Genomic DNA, 21348 nt, shown 5'->3' on the forward strand with positions numbered 1-21348 from the left:
AAGGCCATGAATAGGTTAAAGACTATGTGAGTGCTGATTATCTATTTTATCCAGTGAATATTAAATGCAAGATGCAAGGTCCAGTTTCAAAGAGGAGGGCAGAAGAGTGCTCTGGGTAACGTCTAATTTATGGTCTGGTGGTTATAGTACATTGCTAAGAAGTGTGAATCAAAAGTTCAAATCCCCCTGGATTTGAGCAGGGGAGAATGAGGATGAGAGGGTAAAACCTGGGTTCCCTGCACCCTGGTCACTTGTAGCTTGTCAGCTACTGGTTTATTCCTCTTTGGGTTTTCTCTTCTGTTAGCAAGTAACTCTCATTAGCACTGATGAAAACAGAACTCACCAATGGATCTCCTTCAGCATCACTTGGTGGAACCTGTTTGCTGGTTGAGCCTTCCCGAGACACAGAATAGCCATCAAATCCAACATCTTCAGGCCGCAGCTGCAGCAAAGGAGGCCACTCATGGTGCTGTGGGGTGGCTGCCCATGGATATGTGTCCATTACCCATTTGGCAGGATCCTCCCAGGGAGCTCTCCTTCCATACAGCTAGAAAATAAGAGCAAAAGCATCTTGAAAAATATTCTTGCCATTTCATCAGTCCTACTTCTTTATTCTTTGCTCACCAAAATGAGTTCCCAGGCTTTGGAAAACATTCTGAATCAGAACTGGTCACAGGAGGGTGTGCGTTTCACCCATCTGATGGTGGAGTTATAGCTACCAAATAGACTCTGACTTAGAAGGGGCTGCTAACCATGTCGTTTGAGACTGCTATGTCTCTCAATCTGCCACTATCTTAGAAGGGGAATCTGAGATCAAATCCATCACAGAAGCTGCTTCTGCATTCCTTAGGATTAAATAAGATAAATACATATTTGCAAGCCACACATTTTAATGTCCATTTTGCAGGAGGAACTTGCTTATTTACTTTCATAGTTAATACATACTTGCTGTAAGTTACTAGTGTGTGTGAGGGTAAATACTCAACACTTACCACCAGAAACTTAATGGATGAATGCCAAAGACATATTTTTTGAAGTCAGTAGAACATCTCTGCCCTAGCACTGGTGAAAGCGCCAGCAGAACTTGGCTCTGTAAGTTCAGCCCCCTACTTCAAACACATATATGCTACTTCCAGAAAGGTATTTTTGTTTCAACATAATTGTTAGGAAAATAAAGCCAATGCTTCTGAGCCTCTAATTTGGGCTGTTTTCTTGGCTTTGTTGTGTTTTATACATAAACCCAGCTCCTTGATCATTAGATAAAAGCTCACCATTGAGCCACATAGATTTCAAAAGCAAACTCCAACTGAAAAGAGATCCTTTCCTCCACCCACTTCTGCTATAGGGATTTCTAGGCTGACTGCCCTTTAGGAACTGGATTTCAGTATCTGCATTTTGTCATTTGAGTTCAAAGGAATTTTACTTCCCTTTATAATATACAGTGGGGAGTGAAGCAATAAGACACAACAGGAGGTAAGGGGCATGTTACGAGAACATTAGAGTGTCTTTAATCTTTGGGATATAAATATCTTGGTGCTAACCTTACCCCCGACTCCTTTTATTGTTATTTGAACATTTTTTATGATGAAGACACACGTGTATTTCCAGAGTTGGAAAAGTTTGATGTTGGTATTTTAGAAGAATGGAAAAGTTCTTTCTACTGAGCTGGGTGGTTCAGCCAGATTAATCCTAGTGCTCTCACTTAGATTATTTACATGGCAGAATGAACCCTCAAACCAAGGTTGCCAATGCAGAATGCAAAACTCTTATCACAAAGAGGGTGTTTAACCATGAACCCATTTTGAGGGAACTCCCTTAAGAATCCTACCAAGCCTTATTAAACCTGAATCACTGAACACCTGCTCCAAGCCTGGGTCAGCATTCCCCTTTCCAGAATGGTTACCCACCTAGTTACCCACCCACTGAATTTCATGGTGCATTTTTCTGAAAGACAAGGCCTTGAACAGGCATGCTCATGATACACCATCATACACCAATGGGACACTGGATTGAAAGATCTTTGAATCTAGTTCTCTGTTTTCACAGACAATTGTATATTATTATTATTATTAGCATTATCTATCTTTTTCACAGTCATATTAATCATATTTCACAAACAGTCATAAAAACCCTTCCAATTTTTACACCATAATTTGGAAAACAGCAATGATTGACAATTCCATATCATACCCATGTGGAGCTGTGGGAAAGGGAATGAGAAAAGGAAAAAAAGGCTGATTTATTTCTCACACCAGTTTATCAATAAGTGAGAAAAAAAGTTGAGGCCACACTCTCCATTTATCATCCCCGGTGGACTTAGTCTTCTGAATCTAAATAAAGCTGAACGAAAATGCCACCTAAAAACTCTTTATAAAATCTGTTTAAGTTCCCATAAAAACACAATGATCTTCCATTAGGAAAAATGGAAAGGCACAGGAATTTTCAAGATCTTCCAGAGCGAAAATAATAGTTATTTCCCTTATTCCTATCTTTCCCTTCCACACATTTTATCCCTGAGGCTACTATCCTTATTAGCTAAACCTTATGGGCTATTTTTGTCTATAGTGACAATAGTACCTAGCTACTTCTTCCAATCCAGTGTCACACTTTCAGAAAAATCCCCCAAACTTGGCTTTAACTGGAAACCTGGCTAGAGAATCAAATACTTGTCTTGCATGGCAGCAGAGAGTGTTACCAACACAAGCATCAAGTCAACAGTGTTATTATAATTTCAGTACCTATGCAGACAAGACATCACAATACTTAAAATTAGCATCCAATGAAACACGTATAGATGTTACTAAGATTAATGCAGAGTAAATGTTTTGTCTTTGTTTGTGATGATGATGCATTAGATCAGGAACATTAATAGCTAAATGTTCACAAATGTACTAATCAATCTGAGTAAAGGTGACAGAATAAGGCCTGGTATACGTGTAGAAAGAAACAGAATTCAAACTTTCAAACTGTATTTCACAGTAGCTGGAGATCTGTAATAAAATTAGCATAAACACTGTCAAACAGAGTATAGAATAAGTCCTTTTCAGAAATAATTTACACAAGCTAAAATTAAAACCTTTATTTCACTGGAACCCCAAGCAGGATGGGAATTTTGGTGATGCATATAAATAGAGATCTTGTAACATGTTGCAATGAAATGCCAGTTCAGAAATGATGCATGCATTAAATTATTTTATATTTTAACATGTATTCCTCAGATCCAAAAACACCATCTTGACAGTAGGCAGAGTTGTCCACTAGGTGGTGCCAGGTGATCTTAAACCCATTTTTCCTCCCCTCAAAGAAAATATTCTTCATGGTTACTTAGGTGACTATTTTACCAGACAACTGTTTCAATACATGTCACTGTAAAATGGGTTTACTGCTTACATCTGGAGTACCCACTTACGAAGCATTCATCACAGCTCCATAGTAAGAGTCATTTACAGTAGGAATACTTAATACAGTTATTTAATACCAGTTAAGTAACTTAGTACAGTTACTTAGTAAGTCAAATTTCTATTTAAATGGTGGCTAATACATACGATTTCTATTTCATTGTAATTTAAGTACAATTAATAAGTTCAATTTCTATTTAAATGGTGGTCCCGACACCGCAAATAATGAACATTAGGCCTGCGTGAATAGGGGAGTATCAATTCAGATTTGGATTTGGCCAATTTGGAGGACAGTGATTCAATTTGGAGATTTGGATCACTGTCCCGAATTGATTCGGCTGAATTGGCTTCAGAAGATTTGGCGGTGATTCGGAGATTTGGCCATAGACTAAAATGGGGAATCACTGAAATACCAATAACTTTGTCATTTTTTGGCAGATTTGGATGAAAATAGCAGGGATGGCAGTCCCTTCTGAAGGCATGAGGCCTGCCAAGTTTCAAGAAGATAGGTGCAGGGGTTTCTGGGAAACTGTAACTCAAGGTGCTGACAAGCAAAACTCATGACATGTGACTATGTGTGTGTGTTAAGGCACAGTGGGATGAAACCAGCAGGGATGGTAGCCTGTAACAGGGGACCTTCCCAGTGCTCAGGCAGAAACAGTTTACTAAAGGGACAGAAAGGCTGCAGCCAGAGACTTATGTGCTGTTTCTACGTGCCTCCCCGAGACACTGACTGGAAGGGGACTCAGGGAAAGATCACAGCCACTGGCCAGACGTCAGTCTTCTCCCACACCCTGCTACTGTCAGTCCAGATGTCAGTCTTTCCCCAACTGCTTCTCAGTTTCTGTTCCCCTGAAAGACTGCCTTCCATATCTCCAAATCTTTTTTCAAATTGATTTGGAGGCTTTGAGTCAATTTGGAGGTGTTTTTGGTCTCCCGATTCAATTTGGATTCGATGATTTGGCCTCCAAAATTGGGTCAAATCTTCTCCAAATCTAATCAACAACTGAAGCTTCACACACCCCGGCTGAACATATGGCACATGCGGTCTGGGAACCACCATTCTTTTCCTTTGCAACCTGCACAATCCTTAGAGATAAGGGTCACAGAAACTAAACAGGTTCTTTCCGGACAGGAAAGGAGGTGGCATTCCAGTAGATTAATGTGCACAAGATCTAATGATACAGTACTAGTGAATATGCAAAGTGGCAGGCATTCCAGATCCCGCTCTTAGTTGTTCTTGAGGTTTATAATAGCAAAACAGAAGGGAGGGACAGATGGATTATACAATCATCATATTTTCACATCCCTGCTACCAGGAATAAAATCAATATCACGACTGAGCAATACTTGCCCCAAATGGTAAAAATAAAATACAGTGTTCTCCCATGTAGTTCCAAGGGAACTAGACTCAAATCTGCCCACCCATCCCTTCCTGACAGGTAGTTTCACGTAACTATTCACAAAGAAGCATCTGTTTGCATGGGAGACAGACAGATGCCAACATGGAACATACATTTCTTTAATTAAAATAATCATACCTTTCCTTTGAGGATTGAAATCACAATTCTTATCCTCAGTCTCAGTGTTGGAATAATCTTAGTTACTGCTTAAGCTCAATGTCATAACAGAATTTTGGAGAAAAATAGATAGAAAAGAGCTTAACATCAAAAAAGAATCCTTAAATATGCTGAGGAAACCACTTCTACAAATATATTGGTGCCAACAGGCATTCCACACAATTAAAAAGAAAACAGGAAGGTGGTTCTATTTTATTATCCTTACTATTTCTTATTAATGTTACAGGGCCCTTTACTGATCCTCTATTATGATAGTCTCAAAGCAAAATACAGAGGCACTGAGCACCTATACGAGTATCAAAATCCCATTTTATGAATAAACTAAAGCAGAGTTATTCACTCACTAAGGGCAAAAGCAAGGCAAACAGTTCCTACTTTAAGGGTTGTCTATAATGGTTGTTCCACTGTGAATTTCCTTTTGTTATGTCTTTTGGATGTGCAAAGGTATAGCCGTGCCTTATTTCTAATCAGAATTTGTCATGCTTCTGCTTCCAAACAGAAAATCTCATTTTGCCTTTTCCTGTTAGACTCAAGTCATTCATTCACCACCAGAAATATCTCTTATGCAAATATGACCTCTCAGCCCACTGCTAATTAAACTTAGCTTTTTACACTCCTACTAAAACCATGTTTTCTTGAGTCTCTTCTGAAACCTTTCCAGTCTTTCAACACCCTTTTTAATTGTTGATGTCAGAAGTGAACACAGTATTCCAAATGTGGTCTCAATAAAACTGTACACAGAAGAAATATCGCCTCTCCTACTTATGCCTCCAAGGACTGTGTTCACACTCATAGCTATAGCATTGCACTGGGAGCCCATATTCAATTAAGATCCTTTCAGTATCATAACATTCAAAGATAATATCTCCTGTTTTGCAACTGTGACCCACATATTTTGGCCCCAGATACATTACATTGAATCCATCCCCCTTAAAACCAGGTTACTTGACTTAACCTACTTTAGCAAATGTCCAAAATTGGGAAAGGGAAGAAGGAGGACTTCAGGTTGCCATTTCTTCCAAAATTAACATAACTGTGCTGATTTTAGAGGGATTTACAGGACCGCTGAAGAATCTCAAATATTATTTCAGGCCAGAATAACATCAGCAAGTTGTTTCACATTAATGAAATACAACCACAGTCTCATAAAACAAACTTTAATAAAAAGATAGTCTTTTGCACTCAGGCACTTCTATTATTAATTAGATCAGGATTGCTAACTGGCAACCCATGGGCCACATACAGCCCTCAAGGGGTTAGTCTCTCACTGGTTTTCATCCCCCTGGTGCTCCAGCTTCAATAGCAGTCAGAGTCTCTTGGGTTCCAACTCCCTCCTCCAGCTGTTGCTTCCTGCCCTTGTCCCGGGGTGGGGTTGGGGAGCAGTGTGGCAGCCCAGGGAGCTAAGGATGCATTTGGGGTGTGTTGGGGGCTGATTGGAGCCACATGTGGGGATTATGCCCCTGTAGTACAGCAGTGGGGCAGGGAGTGCCCACAAAGGTGTGCATCACATGCCTGCATGGCACAATCAGGGCTGGGCACAGCATGGGTGAACTGGGCAGTCTCCTGGAGCCTGGACGGAAAGTGGGCCTCAAAATGTTTGGTTTTTTTCGGTTGTCTGATTATTATCATCATCATCTCTGGTGAAGATACTAAAAGTTCACCCAGGGCTGCCAGGAGTCTAGGTACGGTGCTGGGCACAATACTTGACCACTCGCAGAATCAGAAAGTTCATCCTAATCTCCAACCTAAACTTCTCCTGCTGAAGTTTGAGGCCACTGCTCCTGGTCCTGTCCTGGTGTATGGTGCAGTGGAACAGGGGGAAGGGAAACATCCACACAGTGTGCTTGGTGCAGCCTGTGTAGTGTATGGCCCTTGCTGGTGTGGCCCTCAGGGGCTTGGAAGTTAGACAGCTCTGAATTAGGTAAACTTTGACTTGTCTTGTGAGCCAGACCCATTTTGTCAACTTGGAACTTAAATACTGTCATACACTTGGGAAAAAATAACTGCATGCAACTACAGAGTGGGCAATCACTGGCTAGGCTGCAGTAATGCAGAGAAAGACCTAGGGGTCACAGTAGACCATAAGCTGCATATGAGCCAACAGTGTGTTCTTGTTGCAACAGTATGCTGGGCTATACTAGTAGGAGGATCACTTGCAAGTCAAGGCAAGTGATTCTTTGGCTCTATTCAGCACTAATGAAGCCTCACCTGGAGTACTGTGTCCAGTTTTGGGTCCTACAAAATAATATGGGACAGACTGGAAAAAGTCCAGCGGAGAGCAACAAAATGATTAGAACCCCAGGAGAGAAGATGTATTAGGAAAGGCAGAAAGAGCCAGGGCTATTAAGTCTGGAGAAGAAAAAACTGAGATTGATTTGATGTCTTCAACTACTTGAAGGGCAATCAGAGAAAGGATGAAGATGGGTTTTTTTTCTGCAGTCATAGGAGACAGGGCTAGGAGCAGTGGCATCATGCATCAGCAGGGGAAATTTAGGCTGGAGATGGAAGAGGAACTTTCTGACTCTGAGGGTGGGCAAGTATTGCAACATGCTACCTACACAAATTGTAGAATCTCCATCCCAGGAAATTTTCAAGACCAGGCGGGACAAATACTTGACTGCGATGTGATAGTCAGGTATCATCCTACTTTGAGCAAGGGATTGGACTACATGACATCGTGGAATACCTCCCATCCCAACTTTGCTATATTCCTGTATTCCTAATATTTCATCACTTAGACTGAGAAATAAATAGGCAAAGCATCAGCACAAAATGCTACCGCTCATTCAATAAGCGGTCTCTAAATATTGTATTGTTTTTTTCTGTTGAAAGACAGGTCACATGTATCCCAAGTCATGGTAAATCTATTGCTATTCCTGTTAAGAGAAGAAGAAAAAATATAGATGACAAAGGTAATAGCAATACAAATACCAATGCTTGCTTTGTATTTTAGATGCAGGTTAAGTGCTAAAGGAAGATTTTAAAATATTTTGGCTCCCAACTCCCAGTGCAATTAAAAGTAGCTAGGCCTTAAAAAACTATTTCTAAGGGTAAATCTAAATTTCAGCAGCAGCATGTTCCAGTCAAGATGTTCCAAACCATCTTCTAAAGATGGTCTTTTGCCTGCTCTTGCAGACACATCCCAAATCCAGATATATGCCAACAAGCCAAGCAGGAACAACCAGAGTTAAAATCGCTCCTGGAAGAGTATCCATGTGTATGCATGTACACATTCCCTTCTGAGAGAAGCCACAGCACAGTCCTCCAGCATCCCATGGTTCTTTGCTTGTACCCCTTGCCTCCCGCACAGGAGACAGTGTGTCATTTGGAGTGGACTCTACTGCTCCAGCCAAGCAGGGAGCAGAACACACCCCCTTCACCATCTCCACATTATACTGTAGGGAGACACAAGCTAACTCAGCAGTTTGCGTCAGTTAATCAGGACTACCCTATGCATGGCTACCATCTGTTTCCAGGCAGACTGTGGGAGCCTGTAGAGCATGCTGAGGTGTGCGCACAGGAGCATCTCACCATTAGCACTGTTCTTCAGGGGTTCAGCACTCAGTCTGTTCAGGAGTCTCCAGGTAAGTTTTTCTACCTAAAAACAAATCCAGAAGCTCCCAGATCACTTGAATGTGTATATACAGCCAAACCTCAAATTGTTTTTAGAGAAAGTGTTAATGTGGTCTTGTTGTTTCCTACCACATAGATATAAACCCTGTTCAGGTCTGTTATTTTTCAAATTTTGGCTTCCTTACCTGTAGTCCTTCTCTGACTGCCTCCAGAAGATATGGGATAATGGAATAGTTCCACAAGTCAGTAAACCAGACTCTAGAACCATCTACATCTATTGGACAGGACAGGAAGAGTCGTGGACCTAGAGGGAAATATTCACTTATTAAAAGCAAATAATAACTACTCAAAACAACACAAAACAGCAACTCCAAAGTCTTTGGAGACAGTAACCCAAGTGGAGAGAACTAATATACATGCCTGGTGTCTGGTCTTTCAGATAATTCACAAACTCTGAAAAAATATGAAGTTCTACAGCATTTAAGAAGGAACCAATTAAACACAGTAGCATATAGTTATTTTTATCAAAGGCTGAAAATTCATAAAGGGGTCTTTTAATAAATAAAAATTCAGAAATTTTACCGTATGTACAAACTATTTATAATTAGGGAACTTGGTTTTCTTTGTCTAAAAATCCCAAACTTTCTGATTAAAAAACCCCAAATCCATGTTTTTCCATAGTAAAAATGAAACACACACACACACACAGATATACATATACACATACATACACACATATACTTACAAGTATATACACGTGTGTGTGCATGTAAGTATGTATCAGTTGAACACAATGTTTTATTGATATATTTACAATTTTTAAGCAATTTGGAAGACTACCAGTGCCTCAATAATTATAATAAAAATAAAATTCTAAATACCTCTAAGTACATTCAAATTTTGGCATTTGATTTGGGGGGTTTTATTATAGAAAATCGGAGCTCCCCCCCACCCTTTGCTCACCAGAATGTGGGTCCAGCTGTGGCTCTCCTCACCATTTCTTTGTGGTGCTAAGCAGCCCTGATATGCCAGTGCCCTGCCCATGCCATTGACCCTCACTCTCAAGTCACAGCCACCCCAGTCCTGCTGGTATCCCTCACTCCCAACCCACAGCCCCTTGGCCCTGCTGGTGTCCCTCACTCTTGGCCCACAGCCACCCCAGCCCTGCCAGCACCTCTCACTCCCAACCCACCACTCCCTGCCCCCAGCCCCCCACTATGTAGGGAAGGGAGTGGATATGTGGGGAACAGGTTTGGTGTGTAGGGAATGGGGGGGGCACATGCAATGTGTGGGGGTGGGAAGAAGCGTAGGTGATACAGCAGGGGGTACATGCCCCCCTGACATTTCTGTGCCCAGTGGGGCGTGGGGTTACAGCTGGACTGAACCAGCTATGAACAGGAATTGCCTCCGCAGCCCAGCAGGCAGAACCTGGCAGATGGGGGAGGGAGCGGTGTGCTATGGCCAAGGTGAGGTGCCCCCTGCCCAGCCAGTAGTAGCAGGGGCACAATTCAGTGCTCTGTCCTGCACTGGGTCCTGCCTGGAGCTGGTCCGGTCCGGCTGCAGTCCTGTGTCCCACTGTGAGCTCAGAAATCTTGGGGGCACATGTCCCCTGCATGCCTTGCCCTCCCATCCCTCTCCACCACATTGCCTTGGTCCCCCCACCCTTCTCACACATTGCCTGTGCCCCCAACCACCCAGACATGTTGCCTGTACTCCTACAACATTTTGCTTGTGCCCTTTCTCCTCCACCCCCATAGACCTACCTGCACATGGTGCCCTACCTACAATCACCCTCCTCACTCCCCCCAGCCCCAAGTAGCCCCTTGCAGGCTTGAACTCTGCCAGCCTACAAGGGGAAGCCCATAGTTTCCTGAAGTTTTTCTCCTTTAAAAGAAAGCCATGATTTTCTCTTTTAAAAGTTTTCTCCATTAAAGGAGAAAATCCACATTTTCCTGCAGCAAACAGAAAACCCAGATCCCTGTGTATAATGAGTACATAGTAAGTTTTGCTTGGCAGAATGGGGTGATCTTAAAAAATAGATTTTATAGACATTTTATAAACATTTTGCCCCAATGGTTAATTCCAGTGGAATACAAGGAACAGGAATACATCCTCTCAAAAATGTCTGAAAATGCACTAGGGTCTAGGATGGGAACTCTGAACTCTTACCAATAGTAACATCAGAGGAACTGTGAGCCTCCAAGAATCTGTTGAGATGCTGCCAGACCTTGGGAATCCAGTCAATGATCTTAACCAGTTCTGCATTTCTCATCCTGCCACTGATTTCTGTTTCAATTAGTTTTCTTCTCAAAAAACGACCAAGAAAGCCCTTGACAGGCTCAGTGTGGTTGGCACATAGCACCCATCTAAGGCAGAAAAGAAGTTTCAGAGTTTTAACTTTCGTTCTGAAGAACACCGATTTTTCATGTTAGGTCATGAATGGGTTTTGTTCTTCCTATCTAGCTGATCTGTACAATCAGAATTATCAGGTTATTTGGTTTACCACAGTTATAATTTCTTCCTTGGCAGAGGACATACTGTAATTATAAGCTCACTAGATTACACAGCCCATACTGCTGTTTGCTTTATCCATCCTTCCTCAGTCTCTGCCTGCTTCCTTTGTATATCTTCATGTTTATGTTAATCTAATTTGCACTTGGAGCACAGGACTCTCTCATTACAAAGCCTGTAAAAGGCAACTTTAAAGGATGATATGCATTCATATTCAGAACAAAAATCATTTTAATAAGGCAGGGGTGCCAAAGATGAAGCCCAGGGTCTGATTCTGGCCTATACAGCCCCATCATCCAGACCTTGGTGCCACTCCTGGATTGGAGATGACTCCCACATTACCATCCCAACCCTGCACACAGGGTCCAGGACATGGGCTGCATGCAGTACCCACTCTGGAACCCAGGCTGAGGCACACAGTGCTTGTTCCAGCCAGTCTGGGATCACTCTGAATGCTGCCCTCTCTGCCCACCCTGGCCAGGCTGGGATGTTCTATAGAGGTGCTGCCTGCAGTGTGGGCCCCGGTCCAGCCAGAATAGTCACTGTGTGGGCTGGATCTTGCATGAAGTGGGAAAGCAGAGGCATTCATGGGTGTGATCTGGTTTGTGCACCGGCCTCACACCACTCATCCAACCTGTGCACCCAAATTAATTTGACACCCCTGTTACAAGGTAATGCTGCACGTATCTGGTCATCTTTTATAAGAGAACAGCATTTTTTCCTCTTCAGTTTGCTAGCTTACTTCCTGAGAACATGTGTGCGCGACTCACTAGCATTTCCTCTCTGGCCTCTTCATAAAACAGAAATTAGACCAGTAAACACACAGTACCTGAAATTGTGGTGAAGCTGAAGGTTAGGGGTTGAGGAAGTGGCCTGGTTCATTGTGCCAATAATGTAAGGACTATAAGAAAACATGGAACAAACCAGTAACCATAAGCATATTTCTAGGCAATAAGTCAAACACATTTTTAATGCATAACATTCAAAATAAGAGCTTTCAGGCCCCTATATTCAACTAAGTATCACTTGGTCCCTCTTGCCAGGGCAGTTGCCTGCAGGCACAAATAAACAGACCCACAATTTTGTGCTTGTACTGAATGGTGCTTGCAAAACTGAACCTTCAAAACAGAGGTGTTCACTAAAACTTTACTATTAATTATTGAAGGGTTATTGTGTGTAATTAACACATTACATCTAAATACCCTACTAACTTGTTACCACCTATTTAAACAAAGAATGTAACCGTTCTGTGCAGCTAGAATCTGTCTGCAATATCTTATAGCCCATACAATGAGCATAATCTAATAAAGTTTCTCTGGTGATCAGGATCAACCCTCTTTGGAGTAAACTCTTTTAGGGCATTGAGGTGTAGGTCCAATGTTTCATTACCATTTATGATATTTGCAGTTCAGAAGCCCATTGAAGATCTCTCCAAGGGAGCTAACATGATGCAAGTTATCCAGAATAATGACAAGAGGCATATCCACCGCATTGTTTTCACTATTACACTGATCAGCAAGGTTAGACAAGTATTGGCGAAGTTCCTGAAATGCACGAAGAAACAGGAAGTTTAGTTTTCACGATATTCCTTAGAAATCCAGTGAACAGAGTCAAAAGATGTCCCATGGGGTTAAATTAAGTTTTAGATATGACCTGATAAAAAAATATATATAGTAGCCTGCTCTATTTTGGACAATGAGCTTGGTTTTCCCAAGTGGAGTAAAACAAGTAATTTTACTTTTGTTTTAATTCAAGCTTTACTTGTGTTAGAAATTTAAAGTCACTCCACAATGTCCATTTTGAAAAGTCCAGGGGAGATGGTCCGTCTTGCTGCTCACACTTCTTGTACTGTATAGTTTAGCCATGCTGCATAGAGCTTTGAAATGTGTTTAGCATTTTACACAAATATCAATTCCTACTGTGTAAGGTAAGTCAGATAATTGCAGATGTAGCCTTGCGCTTCTTGCCATGTTTGATTATGTGTTCTTCCCGCTGTGTTACTTTCTAAGTATGGCTCACACAGTGCTCCTTTGTAGAGGCAGAATTTAGAAGGCTTGGATGATGGCATGGAAGAACAAAGAGGCTTCAGTAGTACTCCTACGTACCTGGGTGTGTTTAGAGTGCTCTCATCTTCTCTAAAGTGTTTATTAAATAGGACGCCCCAAATTCTATCCGTAGCCAGTGACCATGCTTCTAGCCCAGGGCATAATTTGTTCAAGGCCATCAAATTCACAGCTCACAGAACAGCTTTGTTTTCAAGAAATTTTACTGGAGGTGTGTATAAGCAAAGCTAATAGCATAAAGGTATAGACATGTCCTACTGGCTTGGGAATACCTCTGGACAGCAAAAAGTGTAGATACAGTGCTGCCAGGACACCACTAATATTACTTGCAGCTGCGTAACTCCTTTACTCTGAGGTTAATACAGCCCAAATGTGCTTTAAAATAGTCTATATTTTTTCAAAAGTCCCAAAAATCAACAGCTGCCAGCAAGATCACTGGGAATGAAGCGTATGTAGTTAACTTCAAATGAAAACCACTGGGTGCTCAGTACTTTTCAGAATCAGACCACTTGGGAATCTCATATTATCTGTGAGTTTTGAGGATCAGAGCCAGGTGAGGATCAGAGCTATAGGCCTGGAAATCTTAAAATCACACACCCCTTTCATGTAGCACAGTAGTGCTCTACCTTCCTGCACTGCTGGCTGAATGAGTGGGATGGGGCTGGACTGGGTCAGTCTATCACAGGGTCAGTGTGTGGGTCACCCCACAGGGGATCCATATTAGCCTGGCCTCACACACTAAATATGGCTGCAGAGTGGCCATACTCTACAATACTGTGCACAGGGGAGTGGATGTAGTACCAATTGCCATGGCTTCCAGAGCCACTTCAGGAGCTGTGGCAATTAACAATGCCCTCACCCCTGGTGTCAAATTTCCAGACCTGTCAGGAGCCCTGCAAGGTGGATGACAGGACCCTGATGACTGGATTTGGGTCGTGGGCTGGAGATAGAGCATCCCTGATACAGTCCGTTACTTACAGCATTTACACTGCTTCAAAAAAACAAATGGAGTTTTTACATCTCAATAGTGAATTCTTTCTTTCAGCAAAGACAATCCCCATTTCCATACCTTACTGGATTTATGATCCACGTTGAAAGTTGCTATAACTCCATCAGTCAGCTCCCTGCCCTCTCTAAGTACCATGTATTCAGACAGACGATTTGCTAAGTATGTTTTTCCAGTGCCGCTCGGGCCAGACAAGATAATCCTTCTATGTTCCATCAAGAGAGACACATATCGCTGTAGTATAGGTTTTGGAATCAGTGACTCGAACACCAGACAGTCCAAACTATTTTCACTGATACCTGCATCAGAACAAAATTCATCATTAAAATGGACTGGCTTACAGCTGTTTAAAGGTGCTTTAGGTTTTTCTTGAATTTTCTAAATTAATCTTGCAGGACCAAAACTATCAGTTCCTCACAATTAATTCCTCACAGTTGCCATATTTCAACAGTCATGAGGCTGGACCGGGCCCTGGAGAAATGTAAATACAAATTCTAGGTGCTCCACAGTAAGCACTGACATTGATGAGGAAAGTATGTAATTTCAGTCAGAAGCTCCTTCTACACTAGTGATTCTCAATCAGGTGCCCAGGCACCCTGTGGTGCCTTGAGATCCTTTCAAGACTGTATTTTATTAACAAGCCATATGTCCTGACCCTCTTTGAAGCAGACCGTGGCATGACATTCTGCAATACTCTGCTGAACCAAACACTATTTTATCTTACTACTCGCATTAAAATGTGCACTCCAAGACTAGAAAGTTGGTATTTTTGTTCTTACAATATGTTCTATTGTACTTTTACCTGACCTTTATTAAACAAATTTAGTTGCAAGTTAGGTGTCCAAACTTCAGATAAACCCAGAGATTTCACACTGGAATCCATAATGTTAAAAACTTTCTGACCTATTGTGGTTTTTCCGAGTTCTTGCAACAGAAGAATGCCTCTATTCTTTTTCTGTAGTCAAAAAATGAGTGAAAACGAAGAGCTGACATTTTCTGAGGGGTGCCTTGAGTCTAGAAGGGGTATCCTCAGCTTAAGGAGGTTAAGAACCACTGTACTACACCAATCCTATCCAAAATATTTCTCACACTAGATGAAATTGTATTGAATGAAAAAAGGTTCAGTGCTGGGACATCTAGACACAGGTTGGATACTGCAGTTTTTTTGGCACTAGCTCCCAGACTAGTCAAATGCAACCTGTGGCCCTTACGCCCTGCCTTGAACAAAGTAGTCATAAAAATGTTTACAGATTATATGTACATATACTCTGACTACTATGTGGCAGCTCCATTATATGAATTCCCACATGGAAAAGTTAATATTTACTTTGTCTATCAAGAGTTGAGAGACAACATGAATTTAATTCTGCAGTAGAGTAATTTGTTTTCAGGTTATCTCATTGTCAAGCACAGCCATAGAAAGAGAAATCCTGAGGGAATGCAGATACTTATTTTTACTTTGCAATACAAAACAATCTATTGCAAATTCCCCCTGCTTTCTCCAAACATTTGAGACATTTGCAATTAATTTTTTCTGTGCATTCTGGTAGATATATCTTCAGGCATAAAATCTTTCATAGAAGAGCATTTGTGCAATGCCAGCACGCACTTTAGGCAGAATTGGCCCAAGTAAACACAATGTTTGAAAATAAATAGAAAAAAGAAACTTCAGGAGATCATAGGCAGACAGGATTGTTAGCACCTGTATGATTAGCTAAAGGAGCAAATGTTTGCATGCACCACTCTATCTGTAAAGTATAGAGATTGAACAAATTGAACAGAATAGAATTTTTTTAGTAGAAGCATGGCTCTCTCATAAAAGAGCTTCCGAAGTGCTAGTAAAACTATTACAAATTGAATAAATAGTTATATTGTAACTTAATATGACAAGTTCTTAATCGATATTTTGATTTAATTTGTACTACAAGGCACTGCAGAATGTCAAACTCAAGCACATCTGAATAACCTGAAATAGCTCCACGTTGGTAATTAAGTTTTCACCCTTGCTCTTTTGTCAGAAATATTTTTCTTAGAGCTATTCCTATACTGTGTCACCTCTCAGACATTTACACAGGAGAAGCATGAGGTGGTTGATCTTAGGCCATTGCCACCATTCAAGCATTGACGTCTCTTGCCCTGCATCCAAAACTGTAATTGTAGAGGGTTTGACATAGCTCAAAAATAGCATGTTGGTCTGTGCTAGACTCTTCTCATCTCATTTATGTTAGCTGCCAATGGCCTGAAGGGAACATTACTAAGTTGAGGATTAGTGGAGTGTAGACAAGCACCAGCCAGGCTCCACATGGCAGCTACAGGGTGGAAGCATGTGCAGGATCTGCTAACAAGCTCAATGCCAGCAGAGGGTCCCCCAGTGACAAGTTTATAGAGCATTAGCACAGCTTTGAGCCACCAAAGCAGCAGGGCTTTCCTAAAGTAGGTTCTGGCTCTCACTCATTTCATAATAGCCCTAAAATGGTTCCCTGAGGCTGAACTGAGCCCTGTAAAAAAATGTAAATACAAATTCTAGGAGCTCCACAGTAAGCAATGACATTGATGAGGAATTTGAAAGCAACACATTTCAAATACAAATTACATTAGTATTTAAGTTCACTTTCAGCATGTTCTGATATTAAAGGCTAGTTCTATATTGAAGACGTCAGGGTAGCATAGATATAGCTTTAAACCAAGTAGGCGGGGTACCACAGTAGTCTAGCCATCCCAGTATATAGCATAATGTGGAGTAATTTATCATGTCACGAAGCTAGCTCGAACATCTCTACACAACCGTACAGACTTCCCCTAATGATATAGGTAGGGCTGTGCTGGTTAGTACGGTACTGCTGCTTTGCAGGGCTGTGAAGGTGAAACCATCTCTCTTCTTTTTATGACAGGCCTGTTCAGCACTTTATCTGAGAGGAAGTGAATGTTTTCTCTTGCTTAATGGCACTTTCAGTTGATTAAAATAGTAGCGCTGTCAGTCTATTAAAAAAAACCTGTCCAACCATCCTCTCCAGTTGAAAGGAGGCAGGCTTCAGCACAGGTCTGAAGTATGGCAAGAAGGAAGGAATGGGGAAGCCTTTAGGTTGCCTAAAAAATTATCAAAGATCTTCTTCCAAAGTACTAGAAAAGAAATGGAGTTCTTGATGCCATGACAGTTGGGATCTTTCCTTGCCTCTGCCTTAACCCCAGAAAGGATTCTTAGCTAATAACCAACGTTGCCTGTCTTCTCTTTGTACTGAGGATATAAAATACCTCACAGGCCAGGAGTCCTATACTGAGCAGTAACCTAACTCCACAAGCAATCCCACTGAAGTCAATGGGGCCAATTGTGTAGCATGTTTTAAGCAACGTGAGTCACAGTATCAGACTCTGGCCCAGAGTATTTTCAGGTCCCTGGAATGAAAATGGTTGCAAGTACAATTATCATCAGCATCATCACATGAGTAAGAAAAGCTTCTGAATTTGGGCACAGTCTAATGTACTATTGCTCTTCAGTGTCCCATGTTTACTTTAACACATGTAATCATAGGATGGGTTAGAGACAGGAAAAAAAATACAGGAAAGCTTCCCTGTTTCTCCAAATTCCCTGATGCCAAAGAAAACTGTCATAAGTGGAATAGCTGAGAATCACAACAGAGGGATAAAGAATAATTACCTTTGATAGCAACTGAGATGGTGTTGTTTTCCCCAACCAGATAGCCACAGGGCAGCAGTTCAGGTGTCTCTGCACTATTTGTGCGTTTGATTTCCCCAATGCTGTAGCCCAGAACACTGTCTGAATTCAGCCCTAGCTGACTTGCTGGATCTACATGGATGATATATTCCTGAAGTAAAAAAAACAAAACAAAAACAAAATCTACTTGATCCAAGGTTTATAAGTCACAACAGTAATAATTCTTCACAGTTGTGCAACTATTACCTAATAAAGCCTCACAACATCCCTATGAAATAGGCAGCTAAATATTATCTATATTACTAATGAGGAAACTGAGGTAGGAAGTGACTTGTCCTATGTCACACATCAAGTCTGGATCACAGCCAAGATTAAAACTCAGTGCTCCCACACCCACTTTCAGACCAATATGCAAGTGTGAGCCAGCCTCCATAAAGCTCTATAGAGCATTGTATTCAGATATACTATTATCTTTAGATGAAGACCCTTCCACTTAGCAACCAGCAAACTAATCACTAAGGCAGTGTGTAGATGAAATGAGAGGTGTGTTTGCATGACACTTTAAGGCAGGCTAAATGCTTTTGTACCACTTCAATGGTGTGAGTGTTTGCATGCCTTGTCTGCGTATTGCGCATTAATTCCAGCAGCTGTAGGAAATTCGGTGGTGTAATGTGCTTTAAATGACTTGGGGCGTAGCAAACCAGAAATCCTTCAAGGAGTTTTAGTTTGCTGCCCCTACAGCTGCAGAGCAAAGCATCGGGCTCCGAGCAGCTCCACAGCTCTGCACGATACCTTGCAGGCAGCCTAGCAGCAGCCTGGGAAAGCAGCTCTGCCCAAGAAAAGCAGGGAGCCTGATCTTTTTTTCCCCCTCCCCTGGAGCCTGCCTGCCTGAGCTGCACAGAGGTCTGGTGCTTCCCTCCCTGACTTCAGTGCCCTCCCCGCCACCAAGACCAGCCAAGCTGGGTGCCTGCAGACAGGTGCCACCGGGGGGGGAGGGAAGGGGGCACTGCTGCCATGGAAGGACTGCCCCCCCGCAGCCCAGGGCCTGATCTGCCTGCTGGCAGCTCACCCTCCCCTCCCTGCCAGAGAGGCAGGTAAGTCTGTGGGGTGTGTGCACAACACGGGGGTTTATTCAGCCCTAAATTGAAGCGGTGTTTTTTAAAACTCACCGCTTCAATTTAGAACCTGTTTCATCTACACATGCCCTGACTGTCTTTGCCTTGGGATGAAATGTGGTCTTCTTTGATTACACAAAACAATGTGGGGTAGAAAGATTCAAATGTTCAGTAAACTCTTTATTTACCTTAAACAAGCGTCTAACCACCCCATCCAATACATCCCATTTTGTCTTGCCACTGACTCCAATGCAACCAATGAGGAAGGTACGGGGTCTGGAATCCTAATTACAAACAAACATATCAAAATTAAAAGAAAGCTAAATCATGACTTAGTCTGGCCTATGAAAGTTATCTATTTATTTAGGAATCCTGGTACATGCCTATGTTACACCAGAAGGTAAACTTTGAGTTATCCAGCCTCTTGTTCTGTCCTCCGTAATACACTTTGCAATGGTAAAGACAATTAAACTCCTAAATATTACTATAAAGTACTCAAAATTCAAACCATAAAGGATTTTAAATACAAGGAAGTACAGGTCAGCAAAAAGAGATGAAGACCTTAAAAGAACCAAAGCTGGTATAATCAGGACATAAGTGACATATTTATTTTCTCTGTCACTTTAATATCAAATATGTTCAGTTTGAATGTGACAATTTTTCTCTACTTATTTCAAACAACTCCATCTGGAATCTGAAATCAAAAGAGGTAATAAATCACAGCACACTTGAAGAATTTAGCTGGCACTTCTCTTCATGACATCCAAGGCAGAACAGAAAGAACAGAATCCAATTTGTTCTTCCATAGCTGCATTGGATGTTTATTGCTAACTGAAGAAAAACTAGTTTCACTCACTATAGACAGCAGGCTTAACTCCAAAACACATAAGAGGATGCCATTTTCCAGAGACACTTTTCTGATCATGAGTACACTGTAGTCAGATATAATTGAATATATCTATTATTAATATATAGATATAGCTGTAGATATATTCTGAGTAAATTATTGTTACTAAGACAATTCAATGCACAACTGGTATAACTGAAAACAGATCTACTGACCCAATTTAATTTCCAGTTATTTGATAAATTTTCCAGTTTTATTAAATTGTGGGTGATCATTTTTTCTCCCTGCCTTTAATATGTAGATATAGATGAATGATATGAACTTTTCCTCTCACAAGTGCTTATTAAAGAACAAATATTCATAATTATCTGGCAAAATGGGTGCTTGATGACGTTTAACCAGATTAACGCATGCATTACAAATGTATTATGTAGACTATGATGGACAGTACTTGCAATGTGTTTGCACATCCAGGATTCTTTAAAACTGTTGCTTTAAGCAGTTTAATATGAACAATGGACATCTGAAGAACTAGTGAAGTTGGCAGAGCATAGGTTTAAAATATGACTCTGTTATATATTTTAGAAGTTTGGGCTGGATTGACAAGTTGGAGAACTCCTGACACTGGATCCATAGGTTCTGCTGGGAGACTGGTGTCCCTGTTGCTTCCTTGGACCTGAACTCCTTGGAAAACTTAAATGTGTTTTGCAAACAAATACAGTACATGCAAAACAGATTGCATTGCAATAAAGATTAAATCCCAAGCCAGCTATATTTCATGGCTGAGAAAGGGTGCAGAAATACATAACTCACCTCTTTCCATTTCATTTCATCCTGAAAGCTGACAACTATTTTAACATGCCTGCCTCCTTCTTTTCGGACAGAGCCATCACCAGGGTCATCTAACAGCATGTCTATGAACAGAAAACATCAGCAGACTCCTAGTTATACATTGACAGCAACAAAGGGCATATTCAAAGAGACAAAACTAAAAGTTTACTGGCTTTCCTACAACAACCGAAGGTATTTCTTAAAAAGGGAAGGTCACTGAAAATTATTACTCTCGGTTACCCTATATTTTCTTTCCTACAAAAATATCCCTTTGCTAAATGTATGCAGTTAAATAGCTTTTGAACACAATCCTGTACAGCTGAGGTCATAATTGGAAAGCTAACTTCTCGGGTGTAACCAAACTATGACACCAGTAGACAAGTTTGTACTAGCTGCTGACGTATATTCACACCTTAGCCATTAACAATCCTTACCCTTTTATTCTTTATGGAGAACCAAACTGAATGCTCCAAATACAGAATAAAACCTGGTCACCGCCTTCCTAGTTATACTCACCAAGACTGGTAGACTCTGTGAGGTTCAAGCTGTGCTGAGAGAGACCCATTGAGTGTCTTGGGGAGGATGAAATGGAAACCTGAGACTGAGCCCTGCTACAGCTGCCATGGTTTTCAGACTTCAACCGATCATTTTCTGCTTTTAACTTTTCAATCTCACTCTGGAAAAGAAAAGCCAATTGTTAGGAGGCACAAGGAAAGCATAAGATTTCTCACTTCCACTGTGGATAGGTGAA

The 21348-nt window shown here is 41.4% G+C and overlaps 1 protein-coding gene across 5 annotated transcripts in view; it reads right to left on the reverse strand.

The window, feature by feature from the left end:
• Positions 1 to 21348, reverse strand: part of NAV2 (neuron navigator 2) — a 410342-nt gene that overhangs the window by 5031 nt on the left and 383963 nt on the right. For all 5 annotated transcript variants that reach the window (XM_090032867.1, XM_090032864.1, XM_090032863.1 and 2 more), the window contains 10 exons: positions 21114 to 21273; positions 20580 to 20680; positions 19108 to 19203; positions 17787 to 17955; positions 14195 to 14430; positions 12452 to 12606; positions 11892 to 11963; positions 10721 to 10917; positions 8737 to 8855; positions 344 to 547 (listed from right to left, as the gene is read on the reverse strand). In XM_090032867.1, the coding sequence (XP_089888993.1) occupies positions 344 to 547; positions 8737 to 8855; positions 10721 to 10917; positions 11892 to 11963; positions 12452 to 12606; positions 14195 to 14430; positions 17787 to 17955; positions 19108 to 19203; positions 20580 to 20680; positions 21114 to 21273 (1509 nt within the window). The remainder of the gene's footprint in view (positions 1 to 343; positions 548 to 8736; positions 8856 to 10720; positions 10918 to 11891; positions 11964 to 12451; positions 12607 to 14194; positions 14431 to 17786; positions 17956 to 19107; positions 19204 to 20579; positions 20681 to 21113; positions 21274 to 21348) is intronic.

Source organism: Crocodylus siamensis, chromosome 2, assembly GCF_052110815.1.
Source record: "Crocodylus siamensis isolate JL-2025a chromosome 2, ASM5211081v1, whole genome shotgun sequence".
In the NCBI taxonomy this organism is placed as follows: Eukaryota; Metazoa; Chordata; order Crocodylia; family Crocodylidae; genus Crocodylus; species Crocodylus siamensis.